The sequence below is a fragment of the Ochlerotatus camptorhynchus genome, unplaced genomic scaffold (assembly GCF_037179485.1).
Source record: "Ochlerotatus camptorhynchus isolate MF236.1 unplaced genomic scaffold, CSIRO-AGI_Acam_v1.1 ptg000276l, whole genome shotgun sequence".
Lineage (NCBI taxonomy): Eukaryota > Metazoa > Arthropoda > Insecta > Diptera > Culicidae > Ochlerotatus > Ochlerotatus camptorhynchus.
In genome coordinates this window covers 1001179-1016110 of record NW_027040765.1, presented here as the reverse complement: position 1 = coordinate 1016110, position 14932 = coordinate 1001179, and the positions used below count along the sequence as shown (strand labels likewise).

General features: G+C 44.5%; 1 protein-coding gene across 1 annotated transcript in view; it reads left to right on the top strand.

The window, feature by feature from the left end:
* Positions 1–14932, top strand: part of LOC135706239 (homeobox protein B-H1-like) — a 143872-nt gene that overhangs the window by 89029 nt on the left and 39911 nt on the right. The window contains exon 2 of the mRNA XM_065227805.1: positions 2387–2618. Coding sequence (XP_065083877.1) covers positions 2387–2618 — 232 coding nt within the window. The remainder of the gene's footprint in view (positions 1–2386; positions 2619–14932) is intronic.

Below are 14932 nucleotides of genomic sequence, written 5' to 3'. Positions count from 1 at the left end.
CACGGTGACGTTAATGGATTTGTAAACATAACCAAGAGAGCAGCGGTCCCGGTCGCAGTGTATGCACGCGTGTGATTAGGTCGGTAATTTTCACACATACTTCGATGGCAGCCAACCTCTGCCCCGGCTCCGGCTCCTTAAGATGATGACGGTAATGCAGACTGACATTAGCAACCGAAGTAGGCGCTCGTTTGGCTCGCGCACACGTTCGAATTAACAAGGCTCGCTCCACTCCGGAGCGCTTCGGAGATTGGCCAGTTTTGAGTGGTCCATGATTTTCAGATTATGTGCTGCTGGAGCTGCGATCAGTCGAAATAACGGATATTATTCGCGTTCAATTAAAATTCATGCGCTTTGCGGGTTCGGTTTTGTTTTTGCTCCACCGTTGTTGCATGATTGGCTGCGGTCACCGCGTCCGTCGAATGATGGAGAAATACAATTAATAAGCTTTGAATTTTTGCTCGCTGCAGCAGCAGCTGCAGCGAAATCCTTGAAGCCCGCGAAGAAAGAATATAAATGATTATTATGTGTATGGTTGCAAATCAATAAAACTATAATTACTCCGACATGACATGACAAAATGATGATAATTTTTAGCTTAAGTGATTTTCCGCTCGGCGCTGTTCGGACGCTGGCATGGATGCTGCTGATATGCGGTGTAAAGCGACAGTCAGCGAAGCAACGACGAGGAACGAAGAAAATTGTTTCTTTTTAACTTGTGTGCGCGCACCCCTCGTCGCCATCACGTCGACTCAGTTTGACGTTTCGCAGGGTTGCATCAAACTGCATAGCAGCAGCAGCACCGCAGTCTACAGTAGGGTTGATTGGACAAGTCATGATAAAGATTTTTTTTTTTCGTTTGCGCCGGAATGCAAATTCGCGATTTCATGCAATTTGTATTAATTAAATGAAAACTTCGTTAGGGAGTAACGGTCACCGCCGCCGCCGCCAAGATGGCGTCGGTAGTGCAGCTGCGGTTGTGGCGGTGGCGACGATGGCGGCAGTGAATCGAAACGTCAATTAGACTTTTGTAGTCGGTGCTAAATGGCTTGTTTCACAAGCAGCCTGCAATCTACATAACTCAGTTACGAAAGATTAACTCTGCCCGGTGTGTTCTCTCTCTCTCTATATCTCTAGCTGGGCCGGGCTGGGTTAACAACTATGAGTATGTGTGATCGACCGAGGGGTACCGAGTAGTCTACCTCACATTAAACAGCATAAACAGGTGTTGAATTAAGCGTTAGATTAGAGTGCTATGATAATTTGATGGCTGTTAGCCTTTCAGATTAGATGCTAATTTCAAAACCCCCTCCTTTCTAAGCGTTAGCTTGGCAAAGGTCCGGCCTGAGTAGGCATTTAGGTGCACTCAAGCTTTTTATTGCCGACTTTCCGTCGAAGCACCCCTCGAATGCCCGTATTTTACCCAATGAATTATGACTACTTTGATGCGGGGAAAATCACTTCCAACTGAAAATTTATGAAAATCCGACCTCGAGCTCGTCCGATGAATAAGATTTGAATAAAGTTCAAATTTGTACTCAAATTTTTCAACTGTTACAAAACTACCTCCATTTGTTGCTACTTAGCGCTGACTTGTACCAACTCAATTAGAGCGCCGAAAGTGAAAAGGCCCCAATTAATAACATTTCGGAGAGGTGCGAAAGCTGATTATGACCTATTGTTTTGACCGGCCTACTCGGCTGAGAAATCCGTCATTCGCTAGCGCGCTCAACGGGCGCGATCTTTTCCCGCTCCCCTCCTATAACCGGTTCTCGATGAAAGAGGAAATCCGCACTCCCCGGTTTCCACACACTCGGTGGCTTCGGTGGGACCCAGCAGGAGCCCCGCGCTGATCGAAAAGCGCTGACGTAATGCAGCCTAATAGATTTTTAAATGTCACAATGAGCTATCAACAACAATGAATGTGCGCGCAACGGTAGCAAGCACTCGCTTACCTCCTGGCGCGGTTTTGTGCTCAATGTGTTTGATTGTTATTATTGTTATAAATATTTAAAAGCATAATTAAGACAGGCTCTAGCAAGAACGAAGGGGCAAGCAGCGCAGAAAAACTGCACTATCACTCCCGTTTCTCACATAATTGATATCCCTCTGCTCGGTTCGAGTTCCAGCGTGGTGCCGGATCGAATCCCGGTCCGGAGGAGGAAGGAGTGAGTCACGAAAGATGATTAATTGCTCGCTTTTTTTTCTGCTCCCCGACCATCGGACCATCGAGAGTCGAAGTCTATTAAAAATGAATGAAATGTGTCAAAGCTCGCTCTCTAGTTAAGTATTTGAATGATTTTACAATTTTCACTTCATTGGCCTGCTTGGATGTTTTGGGTTTTGTATGGGAATCTAATCGATTTTGTTCTTCCTTTTTCCTCAGGTGGCAAGGACGAGGACGGCAATAGCATAAAGAATGGAATGGGACTGAGCGGATCGTCGGGACTGAGTAAAAAGCAGCGGAAAGCACGCACGGCCTTCACCGACCACCAGCTGCAGACGCTGGAGAAGAGCTTCGAGCGGCAGAAGTACCTGAGTGTGCAGGACCGGATGGAGCTGGCGAACAAGCTGGGCCTGAGTGACACCCAGGTCAAGACGTGGTACCAAAATCGAAGGTGAGTGTCTCTGCGGGTTTTGCAACAGTACAAACTGAAATTTCTCCGTGTAATCGAAATAAACTGTAGAACGAAATATTGACAATGTATGGAATCGAACGAAATTGCATAATCAGACAAACAATCAATAACTGGTACTTGCCAAAACTCGAAACTGGTTAATCATTAATTTCGATCTTTTCGTGAACAAAGAATCGGAATTCGGGATGAAAAAGATCGATCTTTCAAAGATTGATCCAAGATCGCCCAATTCTTCGAATCAACTGGAAGTACGCAAACGCATTTTGTACGAACGGCAGCAAAATTCAACGTTGTCGGGTACACGCTAACTTGAAAGTACTCATTAATGAGTAAAAAAAGACCCATTTTGAAGAAAAGTGGCTTAACTCATTAATGATTAAACAATTTTACTCATTAATGAGTATCTGTTACCCATTAATGATTAACAATTACTCATTAATGGGTAACAGATACTCATTAATGGGTAAAAAATTTACTCATTTAATGAGTTAAGCCACTTTTCTTCAAAATGGGTCTTTTTCAACCATTAATGAGTACTTTCAAGTTAGCGTATACGCGATCTCGCCAAAAAGCTAAAACTGCCGAAGAGTGTTTAGGCTCCGAAACGTTTGGTGGGTTATATTAACTTTTGGCTAAAATTTGACAGATGAAAAGTTATCGATTAACCCTGCTATCCGAGCGTGGTTACTTCTGACAGACAAGAAGTTAAATGTTGACAACCTTCGCTAAGTTCTTTTCGAAAACCGGTCGATCGACAGCACAGGGATTTTCGAACACAGAAAATAACTTTCGAAATGTCACTTTTAACCACGAGTTAAATTGAAGTCGACAAATGGTTCACAGCCTTAGTGTGTGTAAATCGTTTGACCATCGCTTAACTGTGGATCGGAAGGTTGAAAGCGTAACAAATTGAAGAGTATTGCTCTCGACAAGTGGACCAGAAGGTGGTGACCATTCTTGAGAAACATCCAAACCTTTCAGTTCGTAATGTGGTTCGCAAAGTTGGAAAATCAAAATCATATGTACAAAAAGTGAAGCAGAGGCATGGGCTGAAGGCGTACAAAGTGAAAAAGGTGCCCAATCGTAATGATAAGCAAAGTTTCTCTGCAAAAATTGGTGCTAAGGAGCATTGCAAAAAATTTCTTGTAGCATAATGGACGACGAAACATACGTGCTCGAAGACTTTCAACAGCTTCCGGGTTTGACTTTTTGTATTGCAATTCAAAGAAATGCCGTTGCCGAGTGCTTCCAGACTTTCAAAATTCCTTAAAAAGTATTTGGTTTGGCAGGTCATATGTAGTTGCGGCCGGAAATCCGAAAGTTTCACCGGCACTATCAACAAAGATGTGTACAAGAAATAATGTTTGCGAAGGCGGTTGCTACCATTCATCAGAAGCCACTACACTCCAGCTCTGTTTTGTCCTGATTTGGCCTCTTTTCACTAGGCTGGTATAATTAATGGGTTAAATGGTTCGAACTTGTCGGAATAAATCATGAACGACCGTTTTACAAAGCGAAAATGAAAAAGTTCTTAGGGCATCTTTAGCGGCGGTCCAATTAGCTGATTTGGTCTAAAATTTTGGAACAGATCCAGACTGAGCTCTTGCACCGGCGGTCTACATTTTGTTTTAGACTAGTTCTAAAATGTAAATTTTTTAAACCAGTATAATTCTTGATCTATTTTGAACTAAATTTGGATCAAGGCAAGCACTGTGCCAAACCAGTTTGACAGCTGTTCTACTCGAGGTTATGTTTTGTTTCCTTTCGGTGCTGGGATTTTTTTCTGCAAAACAAACCGATGTTTTCCTAGATTTTCTCCTAAACGAAGGCGGTTCCATCAAAGTGGTCATATCTAGCGATAAACAATTGACTGCTGTTGACACTGGCGGAGTTCCAGCTCTATCGCACTACCGATGCTGCTGTTGCTATCGGCACCGTCATCGTCGCAAATGCAACAGCATCGCAAGGGACGGATCAGGTAGGGAACATCCGGATTTTCTGATGGAAATTTCAAAGGACACTTCTGTTCTGCATGATTTGTTCTGTTGTTTTACTCTTCTTCTTGTGGCCCCATTTGACGCTATTTAATTCTTTTGGATTCGGTCCACCGGTTCTGGAGATTGCAAACCCATCTTTTGACACATAAAATCACATGAGAATTAAAAAAATAAGATCAATGGTAATGAAATAAAGTACACCGGATCACCTTGGTTACTTCAGGGTATGTTCTGGGAGCCCCTAGGGAAGTGGCCAGTTTTTGAATTAATCTAAAACCCTTCGCGCGACACATCAAATCACATGAGAATTCAAAAACAAGATCAATGGTTATCAAAAATAAAGTACCCAGGAATATTCCGGGAACCTCCAGGGAAGTGGCCAGTTTCTGACACAGTCCACAACCCATCACGCGACACATCAAATCACATATAAATTCAAAAACAAAATCAATGATAGTCAAAAATAGTGCCCAGGACCATTTTGGCCCCTTCCGGGTATGCTCCGGGTTCCTCCAGGGGAATGGCCAGTTTCTGATTTGACCCAAAACCCATCATGCAACACAGCAAATCACACTTGAATTCAAAAACAAGATCAATGGAAGTCAAATATAGTGCCCAGGACTACTTCGCCCACTTTCGGGCATTTTTCAGGAACCCCCAGGGAAGTGGCCAGTTTCTGACATGAGCCAAAACGCAACATACGACATCATGCGAGAAAAATTACATACGACCATAGGTGGATAAATACAGGTTTTTATTATTATTTTACTGGGAAGCAATTTTAAAAATGACGAACAGTTCAAGGCTTTTTGTTAAAGCTACATATCTCATCCGGAAACGACCATCAGAGGTCAACTTCGCGGTAAAAAATGGTTGACTTTGCTCGGGTTTTGACGTTTGAAATAGAACGGCCAAAACTAGACCAACCGGTGCGTACGCACGCAGTTTGATCTATTTTAGCTTGATCTATTTCATTTTAGCTGTTTCAAATGTGACATAAATTTGAATCTAGATCAGACCACCGCTAAAGATGCCCTTACTGATGTTGCTATTGGCAACGCTGATGACAGATACGCACATAGGGGGGTTCGCTGCTTAGGTCGAACGTAGTGGTGTCTATGGGATTGTCCACCAAAATACCCTCGCTCAATGCCCCGAGACCACCAGTCCAAGGCTTGCTCGATGTCGCTGGAACACTCCTGGTGATAATCCCTTGGTCATGACATCTGCAAGTTGCTCAGCGGTCGGTTTGTAGCGCAAAACAACTAGTCCTCGCTGAATCAGCTCACGCACGAAGCGGTGCTTCACATCTACATGCTTCATACGACCCGTGTCTCTTTCGTCCTCTGCTACTTTGATGGTTGACTGATTGGTCCTCCGTTGGACAGTATTGATATTGGCTAAAAAAATTGACCGCAGCATAGAGATCGGGCCGCGATGTCAATGTCAAGTACATGAGGCACCCGACCAACTCGCGGTACGACTTCTCCGTCCGATGGCACTCTTCACCTTTCAGCAACCGCAAGCGACACTCAATTGGCGTTGAAATTGGCTTCCAGTCTTGCATGTTGAACCGCTGCAACAGATCTTCCAGAAAAGTGCGCTGGCTAATCCGCAGGTGTCTATTTTCGACGTCTCGCTCAATTTGCATGCCAAGGAAGCTCCTTACCTCCCCGATGTCAGTCATCTCGAATTCGCCGGCCAGGAATCTCTTCACCGCTTCAATCGCCTTCAGTTGTGAACCGATTATCAAAATATCGTCCACATACAGCACCAGGAAGATGAACTTACAGGCATTGGTCACTTGCAGCTCTCTTGAATCCCAGCTTCTCGACAAAGCGATGAAACCGCTCGTCCCATGCTCTGGAGGCCTGTTTCAGGCCGTACAGCGAACGATTCAAGCGACACGCAAAACCTTCCGGCTGAACCATGAAATTTTTTTTCCGAAATCGCATCGTTCAAGAAGCCGGTGTTAACGTCCATCTGGTGGACTGCCATTTCCTCATGGTTAACTACAGCCAGGACAGTGCGAAGTGTGTCGAGTTTCGCAACCGGCGAATAAGTTTCCGAGTAATCAAAGCCATACCTTTGCGTGAATCCTCGTACTACTAGCCTGGCTTTGAAGCGATCCTCTTCGCCGTCTTCACTCCGCTTCAGCCGGAACACCCTTTTTGCATATAATCGGGACACGACCTTGCGGAATCTTGCATCTCCTCGTGAAGGGTTGCTTCCCATTTTCTCGGACAGCGTGCTCGGCAGATTCTCTACGTAATTGGCTGCACTCAGAGCGAATCCGATGTAATCCATCTTATAATCTTGCTGCCACGCTGGAGGGCGGAACTCTCGCTGCGGCCGTGGTGTCCGTCTCGACCGCTTGCATTTGCGGTTCTGTTGCCGCCATTCGCCTTCATCCTGTGAGCTACCGTGTTCCTCTGCTTCATCATCACGAATGGTTTCATCGACGCAACTATCGAAATTCTCCTCATCCGTAACCTCACTTTCATCGTCACTGTCAGCTTCAGATTCTTCGTCGATTTCACGCACTCGCACGTTATCGTGACTTGAACCGCTTGAACCACAGTCCAGAACAGAAACTCCTCCTCCGGTGGAAACGCCACCAGTTTCAACGAAAATCTCATCACGCACGATAGCAACTGTTTTCCGCCGTGGGTCCCACACGCGGTAGCCATTGTGAGAATACCCGATGAATACGTCACGTCATCCGAGTCAAACGCCCGCAGCTTCTTCACATCCGTCTTGCGGCCTTCCCAAATTTCGAGTGGGGTCTTCTTCGACTCGAGCGCCCTCGCTGGACTTCGGTTCGTCAGAAAAGCCGCAGTCTGCATCGCCGAATTCCAGAATTCCTTGCTGATTCCGGAATCCTCCAGCCTAGCTTTTTCCACAAGCGTTCTATTCATGCGCTCGCTGACGCCGTTTTGTTCCGGCGTATAGCGAACCGTGAACTCGATCTGTATTCCCCTACCTTCACAGAACTTTCGGAACGCGCCTGCTCTGTTTTTTCCGCCATTGTCACAGCGGAACCGCAAAATCTTGCTGCCAAACTTGGCCGACGCGTAAGCTTCGTATTCCTTGAACTTACTCGTCACGTGATCCTTGGAACTCATCAAATAAACCACCGTGAACCGATTCCAATCGTCGATAAACGTAACGAAGTAGGTGTCACCGTTCTCGCTCACGGGGTTCACCGTCGGAGTGGATCAGTTGTAACACTCGCGTCGACCGTCTGCCCTCGCGCACGGAATGAATTACTGCTTCGGACCAGAGCTGCCAGGTGGTTTTATAAAAAATCTGTATCCAATCTATTAAAAAATCTGTATTTTCTGTATTGACGATTTTTTTCTTAATTAATCATGTTTTGTTGTTTTACAAATACAGTGCATACAAAATAACCATAAAAAGTGCTTAACCACCTATTCGGGCTATCGTACTAACCATACGGGATATAATTGCGCCATTTGTGATATCGTCCGTACTTATTTATAAGAGTGATATGAAGCCGTTTGAAAATGTATGGAGATTTTAGTTTCTATTCATTATCTTCCTGATAAGCAGTTTTAAATGCAAAAAAGTGCACGAGTTCATTACTATTTGATATTTTTAATATAGATGAATACAATTAATTACGTCATTTGTGTGGTAGTTACACCGAAAAGTCGAGAGATGTCGCCCCGCCAGTGCTGGTAAAATCATTTTTGCAGTATGGAGAATATCAGAAAATCCGCTATTTCTTAGGAAATACATTTTCAATGCAAGTAAAATGTTTACGAGTACTTGTATTTGTACCATTTTAATGTGCTCGGGCATCACTGCGTTTTCCGTTGGAGGGAGTGAGAGAAGCATAAAAGGAACAGCAACGCCTCGAGCAGATCCCACTGCAAAAAATATGGTTTTTAGCACAACAATTAATTTTGGAGAGAAGGGGGTACGCTGATAAAATCGAGCAAGTTATTTTGTTTTTATAAATTTTGAATTTTTTTTTCTCAAGCATTTTATAAAAATCTGTATAAATCTGTATTGTAATTTAAAAATCTGTGATAAATCTGTATTCTGTATCGGGTCTGTATTAAGATTAAAAAATCTGTATAATACAGATAAATCTGTATAAATGGCAGCGCTGCTTCGGACAGGCCATAGGGTTTGCACTGTTGGGGAAATCAACTCAGTTTTGGAGAATAAAGCGAAAATTCAAGGGGTGAGACAGTTTTAAACTGAGTTGGTTTTTTGCAGCGAGTAACTCAATGTACCTCAATATTTTCTCTGCCGTCTCCATTTACTCTTTTTAAGCATATGCGTCTTCTCTCTATGATTTCTCGAAAGTTATGGCTCGCCCTGGCAAATCGACATCACCATAGAGTTCCCCTACCCGATGGATAGGTTGGTTTGTGTAGGCGTGCCTTGAATTCCTAGAAATCAACGAGAGAAGTCATTGCTTACAAAAGCTGTAACGCCCTAATTCCAGCTCTATCTAGAAATGTCTTCAAAGCTTGTTTTTGTTTCTATAATAGCGCGCTTAACTTAAATCGGTTGTTGAAACTTCTATGTGACTTATTTCAGTCAGGATCTAGTTTCTGCAACTTTCCGTGAAGGAAATGTGCTTCTCGGTTTCAGTCTGATCGTGGTTTTTAATTAAGGACTTAATTTAGAAGCGTGCCGTGAACTTAGGGCTGGTTTGCAAGCTTTGACCATTTGTCATTGGAACGAAGCCAGCCAATCTTGATTTGTCAATCAAACCAATTTGGTTTGCCTTTCAAGACCACCGAACTTGCCTTTATCCAGGAATTAAATTCGACAACCTCTACTTTTCTGCAGGGGAACCCTTCACGACTTGATGCTTTTGAGGATCTTGCTGACTTCTAATCTGACTTTTGAAGTTGTTTGGGCTGCTTTTCGACAATGTGGACTTTGTGTTTAGAAGAATTCCGCCAATGATTATGAGTACTGTGCCACCTATACATCCCTCCATCTTGGAACTGGAATGTTGTTCGTGGTTGATGGGGTTGTACGCTGCTGTATGAGGAAGAAACAGGCGAGAGTGCTGTTTTTAACACCGGTAGAAATCATCGTGATGTCTTGGATTCCTTTGCAACATATCAGGTCCTTTATTTTTCTCTTAACTTTCATTCAATGAAACATTATATGCTGGGTACGAGAGGGCCCACTAGGGCATTCGATTGAAGCGAAATGGATGGGGAGAGTGGAACTTCAAACTCCCTGTCTTTACTATTTCGTGAACAGAAGGCGGGTTTTTCTCCCCACTCATTGGGGCATCCTCCTGTTGGATGGCCTGTGTTTTGACCGGTCATATGATCCTGTTGTTGGAAGGAGAATCTTACTCTTCATACAATGGCAGGTTGAGTACAATTAGAGATTATTAAATTTGATCAAGTTGAACAGTGAGGATAGTCCACAGTCCACCGACAGTTGTCTTGCTAGTGGTAGTTTCATATCATCAGAAGCATTCCGCCAATGATTGGCCACTGAAATCCGATCCCTCCCCACCGGTTGAGGAAACGTTCGCCCCCCCTTCTCCGGGTCACAGTACTGCCTAGGGGTTTCGCTGCAACGGCATAATAAACTGAATCGCAAAATTTGCATACGACAAAACGCGTTAATTCCTACCTCCTATCTACAAGCGCCAATTGACATGCAATAGTTAAACGCTGTTTTCCTTGCAATCCATATTCCTACAATAGAAGGAGCTTTCAGTGGGTAGGTTGCGAAGAGTGTTGTTTTAGTTGCACCCAGCGCACCTCATAAATAACAATCGCACCTGGCCTGCTTCGGTCAGCTCCTTCTGGACCGCACGCCATCTATCGGCGGCGCGATTAAATCGGGCTGCTACGCCGTTTTCGGTTTGCATACCGAAACGATGAATTTCGCCTGTTTTGTTTTTTTTTTTTGACAGGAAAATGTTACGAGCAATTGCTAAGCCCAAGGGGAAAGGCCATTAACAGCAACTGTGGAAGGACTGTTATCTTAATAGGTCCGCTGCGGTTTTTATGCGGTTACAGTCGTAAGAATTTTTATGTTCCCGTTCTCCTCCAACCATTGAGTGTACGTGGCAGTAGTGGGACAAATTCGCATCAAAGTTCGTTTATTAGCCCAGTTCTTTTCTGATTGTGGGTTGTGTGAAAAAGCGGCACATTTTCCCATCGATAAACGACGTGATTGCCGTCTACCGACCGCACACATATCGATGGCACGGCTCGCACTGAGGTTCGTTCTGTGTTTGTGTTGTGCCAATTTGCTGTTTGCCGTCTGATCCGATGGCCAATTGTGGCGACCGGGTAATTTAATCAGGTATTAAATCATGTTATTTTTTGCCAGTTGTGCTGGATTGTACAGCGGAGTTCTTCCAAGCAGAGCCAACAGAAATAATAAATAAATTGATATCGCAAAACCACAAACAATAAATCAAAGCCGTAATGACAGGTGCGTATGTGTGTTTGACCGTCTGTCAGGTCTGTCCCGCAAACCTTCCAGCTCCAGCCTTGTTCAAATCGGGTCGGATCGGATCGGATCGGACCCGAGCAAGGTAAAATAATGATTTAACATTTTGATCGAAAAACGAAATGACATAATTTGCATAGCATTTGATGCGTTCAAATTATGACTGTGTGGCAATGATGGCGGTGGTCGAGGTGGTGGCGGCGGTTGTGGCCTGCCGGGCCGTTCCGCAACTGACAGAGGCATCAACTCTCTTCGGCTGGCATATGGCCGGGGATTGGTAGCAACCAGCAACCTGCTGGCCGCCTGGCTGTATAACATATTATTGAAATATGATGATGATATGGTTTTACACAAATGCACGGTGATTTTCCCATTAGTTTATTTGTTCTATCGGGGTGTGTGTGCTTTTTGCTCATTAGTCAAATGAACGGTTGGGTGCAATTGTGATCGGTCGACGGGTGGCAATTTGATACCGTTCACTTGGTGGCAGCCGGTCTTGTTTATTGGATAATTGGCGATCACATTTGGTGCAAATGTCAGCCGATTGCGAGGCGGTTCCGCTGCTGCTATTGTAATCAACTGACCTTCAAACAGCCTCGAACAACTGCAGATGTTTTCAGCACTGAACTACTTTACCAACATCGTTTCCAAACAAGCTTTTGACCCGAAAATATTACACACTAAACCAAAAATACCCAAAGCCAAACAGTTGCCTGTCAAATTCTTCATGCCCTGCGGTTTTCGCATCGCCCGAGTGAACTGCGAACTCATCAATCCCACACCACAGCCAGGTACGGGGATCAGTTTCGCTTCTCTATTCAATCAAACTTTAACCAACTTTCCACCCCCGAACCGTTTTCCCGCAATCACACCTTCTGCTAACAAACCAAAACCGGCAGCTAATTATATTATTCGTCGTCAGATTTTTCGAATCTCTGTGCACGGAGTGAAATTCGTTACAGTTGTCACCCCCTCGGTGCAGGAGCAAAAACTATACTGGAACGCAAATTGGATTAGATTAAAATTTATTTCCTCGAAGACTACGAGACGATGGAAAACCGCAAAAACTTTGAACGTAGGCCATCATCGAGTTCACTTCTGGCCTGAACTCGGGCTTTTGAAGGCGGTGCCGGTACTTGGCTCATACTGCCTTTAATTCCCGTGTGAGTCCAATCTTCGCTCGGTCGTTCTTTTTCCTCTATGATGAAGAGGAGAGACCCCTTGCACGGAGAGGAGTAAATTATCGACAGTAATTTACATCTATTTGATTTTGTGGTTCTCTTCCGTTAGGTAGAGACCAGCCCGGGGTACCTGCGTCCGTTGATAGTTTTTCTTCTTGTTTCAACGATGACGAGCAGAGAGTGAAAAGGGGCCCTCTGTATTATAACAAAGCATGTTATAATCTTGTTTATTTAATTTGATTCATTTAATGGCACATTGCCGCGCACAATTTGTGAATGAATCCGATCTGCGCCCGCGGGCCCATGGGATATCCGGCATCACGCTTGAATGGTCACGAGACGAGATGTGTGTAGTTCCTTAGGTCGGTGTTAATCAATTTGGCTTCAGCCCGGAAAGGAACAAATATTTGTTCCTCCGGTTTCCTAGGCTGGGCGCTGCAAACGAGGGGAAATTTCACGGACGATATTCGATCATTCATGGGAATGAGACAAGGTGTTAGGTAACCTGTGTGCAATGGCTCGTTACCCACCTCACGGGGCTTGGAGCTGGGATGACGGATTTGCATCACTGCATTCGATCACTAGCCAGGCTCGGCTAAATGTATCTATGATCCGGGCCAAGTGAAGAGCACTTGCTGTGAGATGCCACCTTCGGTACGCTTGCTTGGCGGATTGGAATGCGACCGAAACCGGTTAGGTGTGGCATTTCTTGCGATTAGCTGCGATTGATCTGTGGGAATTTAAGACCTCCTCCGGGAAATGTGATCGTGTTTTCAGCGTTTCGGTCGAACCGTGCCGATACTGGATTGGTGTGGACAGCGATTTGCGCAAGGCTTGATTGCACGTTTGCAAGGTGTCCATAACGGAAATTCTCTCCTTGTCATTTAAACAAACTGGAAAATGAGCCAGGGTATTAATTGAAATAGATTTGAGTTGTATCGCTTTACCGTGAAGTGTCGGGTGACAGTATACACATCGAAATAAAATTACCGAAATTTTGTTGGTTTTTGCAGAAATCCTTTCGTTAGTTTTATCATCCTTCTTAAAAGCCACACACAATGCATCCGGATCCGGATCACTTTACAGTGAAGGCTGCGACTTATCAGAACACATGAGGATTTATTTTATGAAACAACCAAAGCATAACCGTTGTATTGCGTTGCGTTTGTAACGGAGTAATTTGTAAAAGACATACTGGCAACTGAACTTAACGTTCTTATTCCGATTGCTTAAGGAAAACTCCAATCAAAGTTCAGAACCCGGCAAAGCATGCCAATTACCATTGCCGGCCATGCCCATCTTCTCCGTTACGGGGAAAGGACGGATATTGTCGATGTAACATCTACTTTACGGAAGGCCAATGACTCACCGACACCTCCATAGATGCTACGGAGTTGGATAGTTGGGTAGGAGATGGGTCAGGATTCGCTTAAGCAGCCGATGCGACCATGGTAAAGTTTGAGTAATTTAATATCTGGAATTAAGGACAGTTGGGTGGATTGATGTCCTTTTCGAAGAATTCTACCCCGTTGTCCCGATACCACTGTAGAACTTCAGCTTGCCAAATAAGGCCACAACATTACAGGTCCATTGTGAGCCTTAATGTACGGAAGAATACGTTTCTTCAGGCACTCCTGCTTGTACATTTTGGAGTTCATAATCTTGTTTGACATTACATTCTGGGGTTTTTGGCCGCAGCTGCATATACCTCGCCAGATCATAAGCTTTCTTGCCAATTTATCGGCAATAACGAATTTGAACTTGCTAGGAACATCACCTCGGCCAGTGACATTATAGAACTTTTGTCCGGGAAGCTACCCATAATCCTTCGTACTTTGTAAGAACCTCATTGTACAACTTCCGGGCAATTGTCCTGTTTGGTTGCTTATTGGCCCGAAAAGATCGATATCCTTCTCGCTGACGGTGCTTTGGCGCTATCATAATCCAACAGCCTTGGGTTTACCCTAACCGTTCTCAACACCTTCAAATGCAGCTTCCGATCCTTAGTTCCACTACGACGCTCGCTATGATCCTGCCGGACTCACGGAAACGTTTGAGAACACTGCACACGGTCGATTTAGCTAACTTCAACGACTTCGCGATTTTTGAACCTGACCACGTCGGACTTTCCAAGTGGGTGTACAACATTAATTTTCGGTTAGCGGCTTCCATCAAGTATAACTTCTTTCAAACACAATGATCGTGACGAACTTTTCAGCACTGAAAGAGGAAACATTTCAAAACAAACTGCTGTCAAAACATTCCAGATCCGGTCGCTAGGCGATGTGCGGTAACAAAGGTGAGGAGAAAGGAAACTAGTGGACTCTTTCATTCTGACGAAGTTCTTATGCAACAGCAGACGTGACGTCACGTCTGTTGCTGCGTAAGAAGACGCGAGAACGAAAGAGTCCACTAGTTTCCTTTCTCCTCACCTCTTATACCGCACATCGGTCGCTAGGAGCACTGCAGTAAAATAAACAGTGCGCCCCACCAAGTTAGCCGAGCTTCTCAATTTAAATGTTGGCAACTTATAATGAGAGAGAGAGAAGGATTAGTAATTTCCATTTAATTCCACTACCTTATTGGCTTATCCTTGACAGATACGCGTATTTCGTCTACAATGTGCAGACTTCTTCAGTGTCTT